We start from the raw sequence: 13,044 nt of genomic DNA on the forward strand, positions 1-13,044 counted from the left end.
AATCATTTAATAGCAATTATGTGTAAATATCCAAAAAAATGAGGGTAATAAATTCATTGGTGTCTCGAGCTCTCTAACGACGTCACATCAACATTTCTTGAGAATGCTTCTCTATTCTCTATTAATATATAGGGGATATAATTAGTCACAGTCGAGCATTTCCTAATATAGGCCAGTTCAGTCGAATACAAAACTTATGCAAAATGAAATATGGTGCATGGGTACACAGATTTGATCAAGTTTCTTACAAATTAAAGAAAAGCTTTTTACATTTTGAATCGGCATCTGGTTTTTGAGATCACAATGGAGACATTTGTTGTTTCGAGTAAGCACTTGAACCATTTCAAGAAACTCTTGCACAAAACCTTTTGACAAAAGATAACAAGGTTCGAACCTTAGGACCATCTTCTCTAATGTCTTTGTGGTTTTAAGCACAAGCTCTATAAACAAAACCACAGCCTGTGCCTCTAAACTCCAGAGGGGAGTAGTATTTTTGAAGACTCTCGCTTCCGAGCTCCAGTATTGATCCGGATCCAAGCCATGAGAAAACAAGTTTTCGTCAATATAGCTGTCCTGTATATACAGCAGAAAAAAATAATTCGTTATCCAAAGAGTGTCAGTAATCTCGAATTCTACAAACCCAAGTGAAAGGACCTGGTTCTTGAATTATTCAAGGTCGTTGGCAATAGTTAGAATGGTAAAGCAAAAATAAAAAGAGGTTTAGGGAAAATCTATATACCGGTATGCAATTATGATCCCCTGTGTCTACAAAGGTTAGCTTCTTGAGTTCAGGAGAGTTTTGGAGCAACCTTACTATACCAGGAATTATATAATGAGAGACCGTTGTCTCAATCGTTAAAGCTTTAACCTTGAATTTTGGGAAAAGACTACCACGGAGCTCGGCAAGAGATAAAATCTAACAAAAAGAATAAGCAAAAATAGTGAATGTATACAAAAAAATAAAAATAATAAATAAAATACATCTCAAGAAGAAAATAGGGCTGCCATAGTGCAAATAACATACCTTAAGAAAGTTGTCCCCAAAAGAAAGCGTTTCTACGTTCTGATACTTGTCTAGCATCTCTAGCGCCATGATGTAAAGAGAATCAGCGTCCGGTATGTCCTCTTCTGAGATACAGCTGATCTCTACGTTAGCTTCGGTTAAAGATAAGAAATCAACTAAATGGCATAGTAACGGAGAGGTTCTCAGTCCGAGACAGCGGATATGTGGTGCCACAATCTTAGTTGGCCCCGGCCAGTAATTGTCGTTATAAACTACAAATGTTTTCAAACGCGGTGATTTGCTGAGATCAAGAACCTTGGTCAGTCCATCGCAGTAATGCAATCTTAATTTTTCGAGAATGGGACAACCAGATAGGATATTAGCAATGGATTCATCAGAGAGGTTGCATGAAAACAACGACAGCTTCTTCAGGGATGTCCAAGACACAGAGCATTTGGGAATCATATCAGACAAGCTTGACTTAACGCTGAGTAGCTTGACAGAGGAACTGACGTAGAGGAGCTGAGGGATGTTAAAGAAACCCCACTCCAAATCAAGCGACAGATTCTCCACGTTTCGGGACAAAGCGAACTTGATCCAACTGTCCAGGTCAGCAGAATCATCCAAGTTGCTGGTACGGAGACGGAAGCTCATAATCTTCGGAGCTTTGTTGCGAGCTAGGATTTTGTTTATCGAATCAGCATCCGGTCTGTCCTCATAGAAGTGGAGATAAGGTGGGTCGGACCATACATGTCTCCATCGTCTGGACAAGATGGAAGTGCTGATGGCGAATCTGGTCGGAATAAAGGAGAGGATATGTTGGAGGATATCATCTGGCATAGAGCTGATTAAGTCTACTACACTCTCGCTCGAATCTCCTGACTCTTTGGTTTTGCAAAGGTTGTGGCTAGAGCTTCTTTCATCGGCGGTGGCAGTGGCATCGTCGTCACCGTCTCGGCCTTCGTCTGCCATCTCAAATTACAAGTGATGCCTGATGGCAATACATTTCTTAGGGTTTTGTAGTAAAAATGAAAACGCGTGACGTACAAAATATTTATTATTTTGTAGATTCTCTCATAAATTTTTTGGTTTTAATTCTCAAAAACAATTTTGTTACCCATTTCAAATACTAGCAAATCTAGATTTTTTATAGCTTACCCCAAAATATTAATTCTCTAATAATTATTTAGTAGTAAAAAGGCCTTTTATTTTATTTGTAGATTCTCTAATAATTTTTTGGTAAGCATTTTTTTTTTTTATGTGTTGTCAATTTTCTCGTTAAGCATTTGTTGTGAATCTTTAGCTTTCTGGTTAATACAAAGTAATAGTGTCAACAAAAACATAGTTGAAGTTTTAAACTTCTTAGATAATACAAAATTTTCGATGAACAAAACAGCTCATTCATACAAAAACTTATTGTGGCAAAACCGATTTTTATCTAGTTTTTTTGTGTACTTCTACCGCCACTGCCACTGCCACTCATTTTCTTTCTCTTCTTACCTTGTTGCCCTCTTTGGCGTTCATCTCTCTTCCTCTTCATCGATTCCTTATGATGTGATTTCCCAACTAAAGACGGTTGCTCTCTCAGAGCAAAGCTCTTGGCGACATGACCCAAGTGAAGCTTCTTCACCACGAAAATGCTTTTGAGCTCTCCCTTGTGAGCTGCATATCCCCTAACCCAAGAGACAAATGCATTCTTCGCCATGTTCTTCATCTTTGGCTGTCAATAAAACAGCCACAAACAAGGAGAGGTTTTTACTATCATAGTATAAATCAATCACAACGAGAGGGAACACACTCAAGAGAAACATACCTCGGCGTAAGTAACCGATTCAAGAGCTCTCTGCAGTGATATGACCCACGGATGTGATTCTAGGGATATGACCTTTTTGATTCGGGGCATATTGCCGGGTATAGGAAATTTATCAAGTACTTTAAGAAGAGGGTACTCTGTAAGGGATGCACCATGTTTCTTAAGCTCCTTAAGATAGTCTATTTCTATCGGCTGTAGAAATAACAAAGCTTCTCCTTTTTCACCAATACGAGCTGTTCTTCCCACTCTGCAACCATGAATCATAACATAAACACACAAGCTCAGAAAATTTCAAGGTACTATATATATTAAGGTAGAAACGTCAAGTGCTTTGTGGGTTTCCAGAATTTACCTATGCACATACTCGGTAGCTTCTCCGGGACAGTCATATTGTATAATACATCTTACTTTTGGGAAATCCAAGCCTCTAGCAGCAACATCTGTACTCAAGAGAAGAGCCTGTTTCTCTGTTTTAAAGGTCGCAAACGCAGATCTCCTATCATCCTGCTCCATACTTCCATGTAACCGAAACGTTTTGCACTTAAGAAACAACTGTTTTGTCCCCTCCTCTTCTTTCTCAGAATTTGGTGGCCATTGGAATTCACTCAGAAGTGAGTAATGAAAATCTACAGCATCACGTGTCGAAAAGAATACGACTACCTGTAAGAAAACAGCCGCACAAATCCTAATTAACAGAGAATTCGAAAACAAACAGAAAGGTTGTAGGCTGGCTTGAGATTTACCTTTTGAGAAGCTTCTCTTTCAAAAAGGTTCTTGAGAACAGAAAGAAGTGCCACAAGCCGTGCCCCACATGGCACTGCATATAGTAGATAACTGTATCAAACTAAAAGCACAGAACAATATAAAGAGATTCGAGTGGAGATAACTGTACCTCTAACATACTTCTGCACTAGCTGTGACGGTATTCCATAGTCCTCAGATGAGGGGTTTACGGATTTGTTTACATGAATTACCATATCATCCGCATCAGAGTCAGGAGAGGCAGGGGACTCAACAGATAGATTTTGTTGCAACTTGCTGTTGTCAAGACCAATCATTACCGGATTATCCAAACTAAGTTTTGCAAGGTCGTTAACTTTTTCATTCAATGTTGCTGACAATAACAAGTTCTGCTTCTGAACTCCTTTAGAAACAATATCATCTTCCTCCTCTCCTTCCTCGTTTTGCCCTGAACCTAGAAGCTTAATAATCTGTTCTATCTCCTTCCCATAACCTAATTCAAGAATGCTGCCATAATTCAAAGGAAGAATTAAACAAAGGAAACACATGATCAAGAAAGAAGATATTAACTTTCAGGGTACACAGCCTTTATTTATACCAATCAGCTTCATCAAAGATGACCCAACGCAGGTTTTTGTGCACAAATGAAGCTGTGTTCTTCAAATGGTCAAGAAGACGTCCAGGAGTTGCAATTAGAATGGAAATCCCTGAAACAAAAAAAACGATTAGTCCGGATTCAAAGTGATCAATCTCACTTGTCACATAAAGAAATGAACATGCAAAATACAAGAAAATATAGCACTACCTTTCCTTAACCTAGCCTTTTCTTTAGCCTTTTTCTCTCCTCCCATTACATAGCCAGGGACAATCCAATGGAACCGATGAAGCAGCTTCTCCAAAGTTTCATACACCTGAAGGCACAGTTCCCGTGTGGGCACAATCACCAAAGCTGCCACATACAAAGTCCAAGCATCAAAATCATCACTTCACCTCCCAACGAAAATTCTAAATTCTAGCTAGAACAACATGTCAGGGCCAGGCACATACCAAAAGTTCCATGAGAACGATCAACCTTGGGAGAATGACCCTGCAAATGATGGATGAGTGGTGCCAAATACGCTATAGTCTTTCCAGTACCGGTTGCAGCATTAACAAGTCTATACATTTATATATCCCAAGTGTTAAAGGAAACAAACCCAAACTTTCAAATTCACACAAAAAGAGAATAGAAGTTAGTAGAAGAAAGGATACACATCTCGACCAGAGAGAATAACAGGAATTGCTTGAGCTTGTACAATCGTAGGAGCTTCAAAACCCATCCTTTCTATATAAATTGACACGAAAACAAAACAATTAAAAAGTTCGAAAATTAAGTTCACTATACAATAAACAGAGGATGCCAAATACAGGCAGAGGCAAAGAGAGAACCTTGGAGCTGGTCGGAGAGCTTGGGATCTAAGCCAAGGGAAGAGAACGAACATGAAGCAAACAGACCGCTCTTTGCTTTGCTTCCATCATTAGCTTCTTGCTTTGATTCTCTTGCGGGTTGCTGAGTTCTCTTCATCATCTTCTTCTTCGACGAAACAAACAAGTTCTCTGTTTCTTTCCCTCCGTCTTCGACAACTCGACGACGACGACACTGCAAATTCGCAAATTGCAAGGGTTTTGCCGCCTATACGACACCGTCTTATGTGTGGGCCTAAAAGGAATTATGGGCCTCTCAACTTTCAATTCAAACCCATGATCATCACCAAAATCCAAAAGCATACCGAAAGGAAAGACTTTTTAATTTTTTAAAACCAGCATTTCATGGTTAGGTTTGGACTAAACCGGCATTTCATGGTTAAAGCCATGTCTCCGAAGATCATACGAGTCTCCCAGATTCCAGAGTCCACGGTCCACCACACTTAACAACATACTGAAACATCATTTTTATAGACGTATAGTGAGAACTTTACACAGTTTTTGGAAAATGTTTATGAACAATTCACATTCATGAGATTTCAGGCCTAAAATCGATTACAAAACTCACTTCGAGTCATCTCTATCAATAGCTATCCCTAAACGAATGCAAAGCTCTTGCCGCCTTAAAGCCATCTCTTCGAATATGTGGTCCTCAAAACGATTGTTCCATCTCATACTTCTTCAATCTGCAAAACCAGAAATATACAAAACATAGTTATATCAAAAAACAAAAAAAGTAGCCAAGTACAAATGGGAATCTAGGGAACCTAGAATCAACCTGAGGAAGGTTCATGAGCTCAAGAACAGCCTTAGTTGGGGTCAGTTCATTATCTATTATCTTAGCTACGGCTGTCAAAACCGGCAGCTTCACGTTGTATTTCTGTGCTAATGCTATCACTGCCCCGGCAGTTGCTACACCCTCTGCAACCTGTGCAACAATTGTTATTTGATTCATGGGTTTCAGATTGAAGCAATCGTTTTGGTTTTAACATAAGACAAGCGACATCAATGAGAAACACACCTGATTCATAGAGCTTAGTATGTCATCTAGTGTCTCCCCTGACCCTAACCTGACTCCAACTGTTCGGTTTCTTGAAAGATTTACAAAACACGTGAGCATTATGTCCCCAGTTCCTGATAAACCAGTTATGGTTGTTGGCTTTGCACCCATCTTCACACATACATGACGGAGGAATGCAATAAGTAATCGTCGTGGTGAGTTTTGTGGATATAGACCACTTTCTATGAAGCTATTATAGACACCCTTTATATTTACTACCTTTGTGGCTAACCATCTTATCTCTGAACAACCTTGGGATACAAGAGCTGCCATAGAGTTGTTACCGAGATTCATTCCATCAACAATTCCTGCAGCTATTGCTAGAACATTCTTCAGGGCACCGGCAATTTCCACTCCTGTAACATCACTGAAATGATCAGAGGTTACAAGCTGAGTGCACAAAACTCCCTCGAAGAATTAAGATGTCAACCATTAGAGCTCAGTCACTAACACCACACATACACAAGACATGCATAAACTATCAAGCAGGTAGCCAAATACATCATGAAATCATTTAAACCAATGGAGTCTGGTTTTGAAATGTTTGTACCTGGAAGTATTTATTCTCAAGTAACTCGAAGCTAGAAGCTGTTGAACAGCATTGGCCAATTTCTTATCTTTCGAGGCAACCACCATTGCTGCAAGCAAAAAAATAAACCGAAAGGAAACATTTCACAGCATTCAGCAATAGAAACCTATAAAACGCTATAAACGAAGGAAGAAAAAGTGTCAAACCCGTTGGTAAATTGTTCATCAGCTCCAGAGCAAATGACGGGCCAGAAAGTGCAACGAAAGGTTGCCGTGGATTCTTAAGGGCAGTAGGAATTATCTGAGACATCATCCTAAGAGTATTAAGCTCCAGACCTTTACTAAGAGATATAATAGGCAATCCTGGATCAACATACTCGGAGATCCCCTCAAGAAACGATGAGCTGAACTGCGATAAACAAACCGCATTAATCAGCAGAACATACAAAGCAGATCAACCAAATTACCAAAAACACAAAAACTCAAATCGGATTTAAACCTGCACAGGTACAGCATGGAGGCAGTAATCAGCATCAAGCAATGCAGCTTTGGCATCAGTTGTGGCAATCACATTCTCAGGTAACTTGTGCTCAGGGAAGTACTTACTGGTAACAAAACACAATTCGAACAAAATCAACATTAATCTCACTGTGAATTCCTAAAAGCATTACGAATCGTGTTTGGGATAAAGTACCAATTGTGGTGGTTCTCGTTGATAGATTGGCAAACAAAAGAGCCACGCACAAGCATATTAACTTCTAATCCCTCTTTCCTTTTAGCTACATGAGCAGCCATTGCTGTACCAAACGAACCTCCACCAAGAACAACAACCTACAAAAAAAAATCCCCCAGATTCTTTTCAAATTCTTTCAAACGCAAACGAAATTAGGAAAGAAAGAGAGTAGAAAGATAACGAAACCTTGCGAGTGCGCTCAAGAACATCGGTTTTGGCTTTAGCGCGCCAAGAACGAGACCAACGAACCAACTTCTCCCAGGCGATACGAACGACTTTGCGCTGGTCACGGCTCGTATTGATGATATCAGGAGGGCCAGTGATGGAGTCAGCTTCGGGGATTATATTTGGAGAAGAAACGCAGCGGACGGAGATAGAGTTGTGTTTAAGAAGCGGTGGATGCTTTCCGGAGAAGTGTAGGTCTAAGCATGCAGGTTGTACCGAAGCCGCCATTTTCGCAAAGAGACTTGGAGAAGAAGACCCCAACCCCAAATCGGAAAAAGATTGAGAGAGCCAACGAGCGACTGAGAGAGAAGAGAGAGAGACTGAACAAGAATCTCTTTGTTCGTCCTTTACAGTTAGTTATTCTTGGCCCGTATCTATACTTAGTTGGGCCTTTTATCTCTTATTTGGGCCGTATATTAAAACGTTCCAGCCTCGGTCGTTTTATCTACAAGTAGAGAAAAAAAATGGTTATAGTTTCAACTTTCAAATTAGGAGTTAGTCTCAGCTTGTAGGTAAGAATTGTTTGGTAATTCAAAAGAGATCTCTTAAAATGAAATACCCTCACTACCACTAGACGCAATTCTAAATATCAAAACAAGTTAGGTAAGATTTTGGTGGGATACATTATCCAAAATTTGATTATACAGTACGTATCAAACGCTCAATCGGCTCCGCTAATTCCCACTTTTCTTGGAGAGATTTATTGAAATCTGATTTGATATTTGATAACGTGTGCCATATCTACGTAGAGAATATTAATACTAGCATATATGGTTTGTTTATAGTACTAGAAATCGTGCGGTACATACACAAATCCGAACAGAGAAAGAACATCATGCACGTAGCACATAAGCAAAAAAAAATTACAACAATTAAATAGTCTTTGGTAATGGTATGATAGAACTGAGACAAATGAAACGACACGTGTTTTATATGATGTTGAAAGCTTCAATTGATACGTACAATACAAGTCTCCTGAAGGGATATTCTTGTTCTTGAGGAGACCATTTCTCCTTTAGACTTTCAACTTCTTTCTCTTTGTCTCCGAGAAGAAAGAGGTTCATCGTCTTCTGATCTTCTCTTATCCTTTTATAATCTTCTAATTTGTCTTTCTAATAACAACAGGTCATTCACAAGATCCTGGTGAATATATAATCCCTAGGTAAGGGAAAACATATACGTCTTTTCTTATAAGAATCACGTCGGTAATTCAATTGAGATTCTTTGCATTTTAATTAGTAGTCTCGTATTCGGAATTTTGTGTCCTGTTACAAATTGAGATCTAAACCTTTCTTGCTGCACAAGATTCAAACAGGTTTTTTATTCTTCTCTCCACGCAGGAAAGATGTCAATCCTGTGCAACAATGGCAGAAAAAGAGACAAGAGAAGAAGAAAAGAGAAAGAGACAACGATAGAAGAGACTCAGCAATGTTGTTGTTGTTGCCTGTGGCCTCAATTTTCAATGGTCAGAGGAATAAAGAGATGTCTCTTCATCTCATGTTATCCATTTATTCGCTGTTTAGGGTTGGAAGAGAGAAGGCATCGTCATCATCTTCATTACCAAAACCATTTCCTATGATAATTTTTGTGTGTATTCATTCGTATATAAGCTTGAGATTACTATAAGCATATATATGAAAACATTTCTTGATTTCTAGAAAAAAAAAAAAAAAAAACTTGTAACATAACTCAAAATAAGGAATCATCAAGACAATGAAATGTTTGGTTAGCTAGGGGCTACATTTTGATCTCTCATGGTTAGCTAGCTTCTGCAGTTCATGAGATGACATTTAAGTTTCTCAACATCAGACAGTTTCAGAGGCTTCTGCATAAACATTTGAGCTCCACTCGCTAAACATCTGCGTTTTTAAAGAACATTAATCTTAAGTTATTACTTCCACACAGTAAAAAAAAAACACATAAACAAGGTCTTAGTCAGATCTCAGTTGTTCTTACTTGTTGATGCGAGTAGGAATATTCTCTGAAGACATAATCACAACTGGGACCTCTTTCAGATTTGATGACTCCTGCTACAGAGACACAGATTGAATTTAACCGATGAGTTCTATGGATTTTGATTCCAATAAGCTATTATGGAGTATAAATGTTTACCTTCACTTTCTTCAGTAGCTCAAAACCTGTCATCCCCGGCATACAGTAATCAGTAATGATTAGATTCACCTTCAAATCCTGGATTAATCGGACACATTTTGAGTTATTTTGTATAGACCATGATATCAAATATGCCCTGAGAGAGATCTTACGTTGTTGGTCAATGCATCTATATGCTGATTTTGATCTCCCAAACCCAAATACTCTAATGCTCTAAGCGCATTCTCTGCTGTTGTCACTGCAAAAATTCACCATTTTAACATAAACAATGAATACAGAGAATAATAAAAAGGTTTTGATCAGAGAAATCAAAAGGTAAAAAAAAGAGATGAAACCTTTGCAAGAAGAGATCTTGAGCAACCTCTCTACGAGTTTACGGTCAATGAGATTATCATCGACAGCTAAAACATGAAGCTCCTCATCATCATGACCATGATGGTGATGATGATCAAAAGCCACCTCCATTAACGACGAACAAGAATCTCCTGAACTGTTCATCTCTCTCCTTTTGTTCCTTAGATGTCAAGTAACTACTGATAAAGAAAACAACTTGACAATAAGCGAAGGACTGACTCGAGCATTAATACAAAGACCTCGCAGCAGACATAGCTTTAAATCCCCTCACCACCTCCCAATAATAAATTCAAAAAAAAAAAAACCAAAAAGACAAAACACATACAATGAAGAAAGAAAGTGACAGACTCAAGAAGTGTACATGTATGTATGAATCATGTGAATCTGGGTGATGGTATTTATGATTTTGTGGTGGGTGAAGAATATTTCTTTTCAATTATTATTAAAAAGAAAACAGAGAGCATGGGGGGAAGAGATTGCATCAAAGAATATCACGGATATTTCGTGATATATATATCTTAATTTTAGGGGTTTTTAGTTTCAGTACCAGTCGTTTTAGATATAAAGTTTCGTATACTTGTCTTTTTGTATTGAGTTTACTTGTTACGACATGTTCTTCAAATCGTGTGGGGTTTTATTTTTCCTTAGGACCACTTTTAAATATACAAAAATTGTGTAGATGCATAGAACTGAAAAAAATATGATTTATTCGGTAACAATCCCCTTATGATATATATATATATACCAAGAACTGATTTGATATGATTTAGAATCCAAAAAGATTATAATTTTCTTTTTGTTTGGGGACAAAGTATAAAGATTTTGCTATGGAGAGGACTGATTCTTTAAGTACCTGAATAAAGAAACATATGTGTCCAGTGACAGTCGTACGGATCTCTGCTCAGGATCTTCTTATATCTAAAGCTGATAAGATAGATAAATCTTGTAAGATATATAATACAACTTTTTAATTATTTTTTTCCCCCAAGTTTTTTTTGGGTTCATATCTTTGGAATAAATTGGAAAAAGGAAACTTTAATAATGATTTTTTGTCGAAAAAGGACCACCAATCTCTTATAGAGATCCTCATGGGCCATGTCTAAGATTCTTTTTATCCCTCTTCTTAACTTGTAAGATCATCATCAAAGAATCACATTCATTGAGAGATTGTTTCATGTATTTGAGGTAATACAAGTTAATTTAAACTTTCAGTATTTAATACTGAGTTTACATGATATAATTACCTATTTTCATGATTGATTGAGATAACTTAATTAAAATACAATTGGTTTGGTTTTTAATTCAAGTTATCTGACTGAGTAATGGTGGACTTGCAAAGCTTGATCAACAGGAGAAAGAAAATGGAACTGAGTAAAAATCTAAATCCAGTAGCAGAAAGCTCATAAAGAAAAAGAGAGTCAAAACAGGCTAATAACAACAAAGTTAGATAATTTAATTCGAGTTGTGACAAAACATATCTTTTTTTTTTTAACTGAGTTTGTGGATATCAAAGAAAAAGGCAAGAGAAGAGAAAGGAGTATAAAGTTCACTATTTGATGGTAGCTTTGGGGATGCTGGAAGTGCAAGGTCCAGCTGAGGTCATGAATGGTATGCCTTTGTATGTGGCTACACCATTTTCATCAGTGTAGAGACCCTGCAATAGCGAATGATTAACAAAAATTCCAGTGAGATTAGATGCTTATGAATAAATAATGCAAACACAGTACTCCCATGTTCGGTTTGTTTAAGTCTGGAAACTAGCTAAGGGCAAAAAGCACATACCGGTGTTATCTTCTCTAGTTGCTTCTTTTTCGGGTTTAGTACATCTTCTGGCTTTCCTTCAATCCTAGATAAAAATTACGAAAAAGGGTTCTTGAGTTTCCGATAAACAAGAAAAACAAGGAAAAGGAATGATCATATGAATTTAGTGGCTGAAGGGGAAACAGGTACGAAAAGCAATCAAAGAAGTTCGATGTTATATCGTTAACATTAATATACCCTGCAAATGAAACACGCTCTCCTGGTTTAGCCCCAGCAGGTGGCAGCAACGGTTCTACCACCGAGTGATCTTCACTTGAAGCACAAAGAACCTGTGGCAAAGAAACAAAGAAGATATAAGAAGAGCAAACGTGAGAGTGTGGCAATATGTTGAACTGGATAGGACGCGGATAGAAGAAACTAGAAATTATTACCAGTCCTTGTGACATTACATCTCTTAGCTTTCCAGGTTTGACATTTGTGATGAGCGCAACAAGGCGGTTCTTCATCATCATAATTTAGCAATCAAGAAACCATAGATTAGTAACTTTTCAAGAACAGGGCCAATCTATGGAATGATACACCAAATTTCTTTTAGTATTTTGTAAATCAAGGCATCACTATACCGCAAGATCATCGGGATTGCAAAACTTTGCTAAGCCACTAACTACTTGCCTCACTTTGTCCTCCCCGACATCTATTTCTTCAACCAGCAAACTGCATTATACATAAGACAAGTCCTTAAAATATTAGAAGACGTTCAAGTCTTTAACAGAGCCATAATATTGAAATGTTTTGACCACAAACCTATCTGCTGATGGGTGCTTCCATGCTTTGCGAATTAGACCGACTTGGATATTAAGCAAACTGACACTAAGCTCCGCGTCTTTTTTAGCTGGTTCTGTTTCAGCGGGTTTCTTCTTTTCTTTTTTGGCATCCTTCTCTGTTGTAGCGTTTTTCTTTGGTTCCTACACACACACACAAAAAAAACAAAAAGAGGAAACATCAGATTCTACAATATAAATAGATAGACTCACAGTCTAATAAATCCAACTTAAAAGTTAAAATTAGTACCTCAGGCTCAGTTTTCTTTGTGATAGGCTGTGCTTCTGACTTGTCAACAGGCTTTACACCTTCTGTAGCTTTTTTGGTATTAGAATTTGCTTCCACCTTAGAAACACTTTTTGATACCTGCGTCTAAAGGAAAGACATCAGAAAACCATTTGCTCATCGGTGTAAAAGCAGAAGACGAC

General features: G+C 37.9%; 5 protein-coding genes and 1 long non-coding RNA gene across 8 annotated transcripts in view; 1 reads left to right on the forward strand and 5 right to left on the reverse strand.

The window, feature by feature from the left end:
- On the reverse strand, positions 299-1,975 carry LOC104788841 (F-box/LRR-repeat protein At3g03360-like). The gene is made up of 4 exons (XM_010514621.1): positions 1,025-1,975; positions 740-916; positions 395-573; positions 299-332 (listed from the first exon to the last, which is right to left on the reverse strand). The coding sequence occupies exons 1-4, from the start codon at positions 1,973-1,975 to the stop codon at positions 299-301; spliced, it is 1,341 nt and encodes a 446-aa protein (XP_010512923.1).
- Positions 2,289-5,219, reverse strand: LOC104785329 (DEAD-box ATP-dependent RNA helicase 17-like). Its single transcript, XM_010510516.2, has 10 exons — positions 4,986-5,219; positions 4,809-4,881; positions 4,605-4,714; positions 4,363-4,506; positions 4,156-4,264; positions 3,709-4,064; positions 3,560-3,633; positions 3,169-3,476; positions 2,817-3,063; positions 2,289-2,723 (listed from the first exon to the last, which is right to left on the reverse strand). Exons 1-10 carry the CDS (start codon positions 5,122-5,124, stop codon positions 2,442-2,444), a joined length of 1,842 nt encoding a protein of 613 aa, XP_010508818.1. The 5' UTR covers positions 5,125-5,219; the 3' UTR covers positions 2,289-2,441.
- On the reverse strand, positions 5,474-7,890 carry LOC104785330 (glycerol-3-phosphate dehydrogenase [NAD(+)] 2, chloroplastic). Its single transcript, XM_010510517.2, has 9 exons — positions 7,529-7,890; positions 7,304-7,440; positions 7,109-7,214; positions 6,817-7,018; positions 6,632-6,719; positions 6,301-6,448; positions 6,043-6,192; positions 5,800-5,949; positions 5,474-5,707 (listed from the first exon to the last, which is right to left on the reverse strand). Exons 1-9 carry the CDS (start codon positions 7,793-7,795, stop codon positions 5,693-5,695), a joined length of 1,263 nt encoding a protein of 420 aa, XP_010508819.1. The 5' UTR covers positions 7,796-7,890; the 3' UTR covers positions 5,474-5,692.
- Positions 8,479-9,312, forward strand: LOC104785332. Its single transcript, XR_767345.2, has 2 exons — positions 8,479-8,729; positions 8,908-9,312. It is a non-coding gene; the product is annotated as an uncharacterized LOC104785332 (long non-coding RNA).
- LOC104785331 (two-component response regulator ARR16) lies at positions 9,075-10,533 on the reverse strand. Of its 2 annotated transcripts, none has more exons than XM_010510518.2 (5): positions 10,015-10,533; positions 9,832-9,917; positions 9,680-9,757; positions 9,524-9,597; positions 9,075-9,426 (listed from the first exon to the last, which is right to left on the reverse strand). In XM_010510518.2, exons 1-5 carry the CDS (start codon positions 10,175-10,177, stop codon positions 9,330-9,332), a joined length of 498 nt encoding a protein of 165 aa, XP_010508820.1. In that variant the 5' UTR covers positions 10,178-10,533; the 3' UTR covers positions 9,075-9,329. The 2 variants fall into 2 exon arrangements, with proteins under 2 accessions (XP_010508820.1, XP_010508821.1); XM_010510519.2 differs by having other exon boundaries at positions 9,524-9,594; positions 10,015-10,532.
- Positions 11,406-13,044, reverse strand: part of LOC104785333 (aminoacyl tRNA synthase complex-interacting multifunctional protein 1-like) — a 3,129-nt gene continuing 1,490 nt past the window's right edge. Inside the window, exons 6-12 of one of the 2 annotated variants that reach the window (XM_010510522.1) lie at positions 12,866-12,982; positions 12,599-12,759; positions 12,418-12,508; positions 12,226-12,294; positions 12,032-12,123; positions 11,816-11,879; positions 11,406-11,687 (exon numbers count right to left, since the gene is read on the reverse strand). In XM_010510522.1, the coding sequence (XP_010508824.1) occupies positions 11,583-11,687; positions 11,816-11,879; positions 12,032-12,123; positions 12,226-12,294; positions 12,418-12,508; positions 12,599-12,759; positions 12,866-12,982 (699 nt within the window). In that variant the 3' untranslated portion in view covers positions 11,406-11,582. Of the gene's footprint in view, positions 11,688-11,815; positions 11,880-12,031; positions 12,124-12,225; positions 12,295-12,417; positions 12,509-12,598; positions 12,760-12,865; positions 12,989-13,044 lie in introns of both variants that reach the window. The other variant, XM_010510521.1, reaches the window with a different exon arrangement.

This window comes from Camelina sativa, chromosome 5 (genome assembly GCF_000633955.1).
Source record: "Camelina sativa cultivar DH55 chromosome 5, Cs, whole genome shotgun sequence".
NCBI lineage: Eukaryota > Viridiplantae > Streptophyta > Magnoliopsida > Brassicales > Brassicaceae > Camelina > Camelina sativa.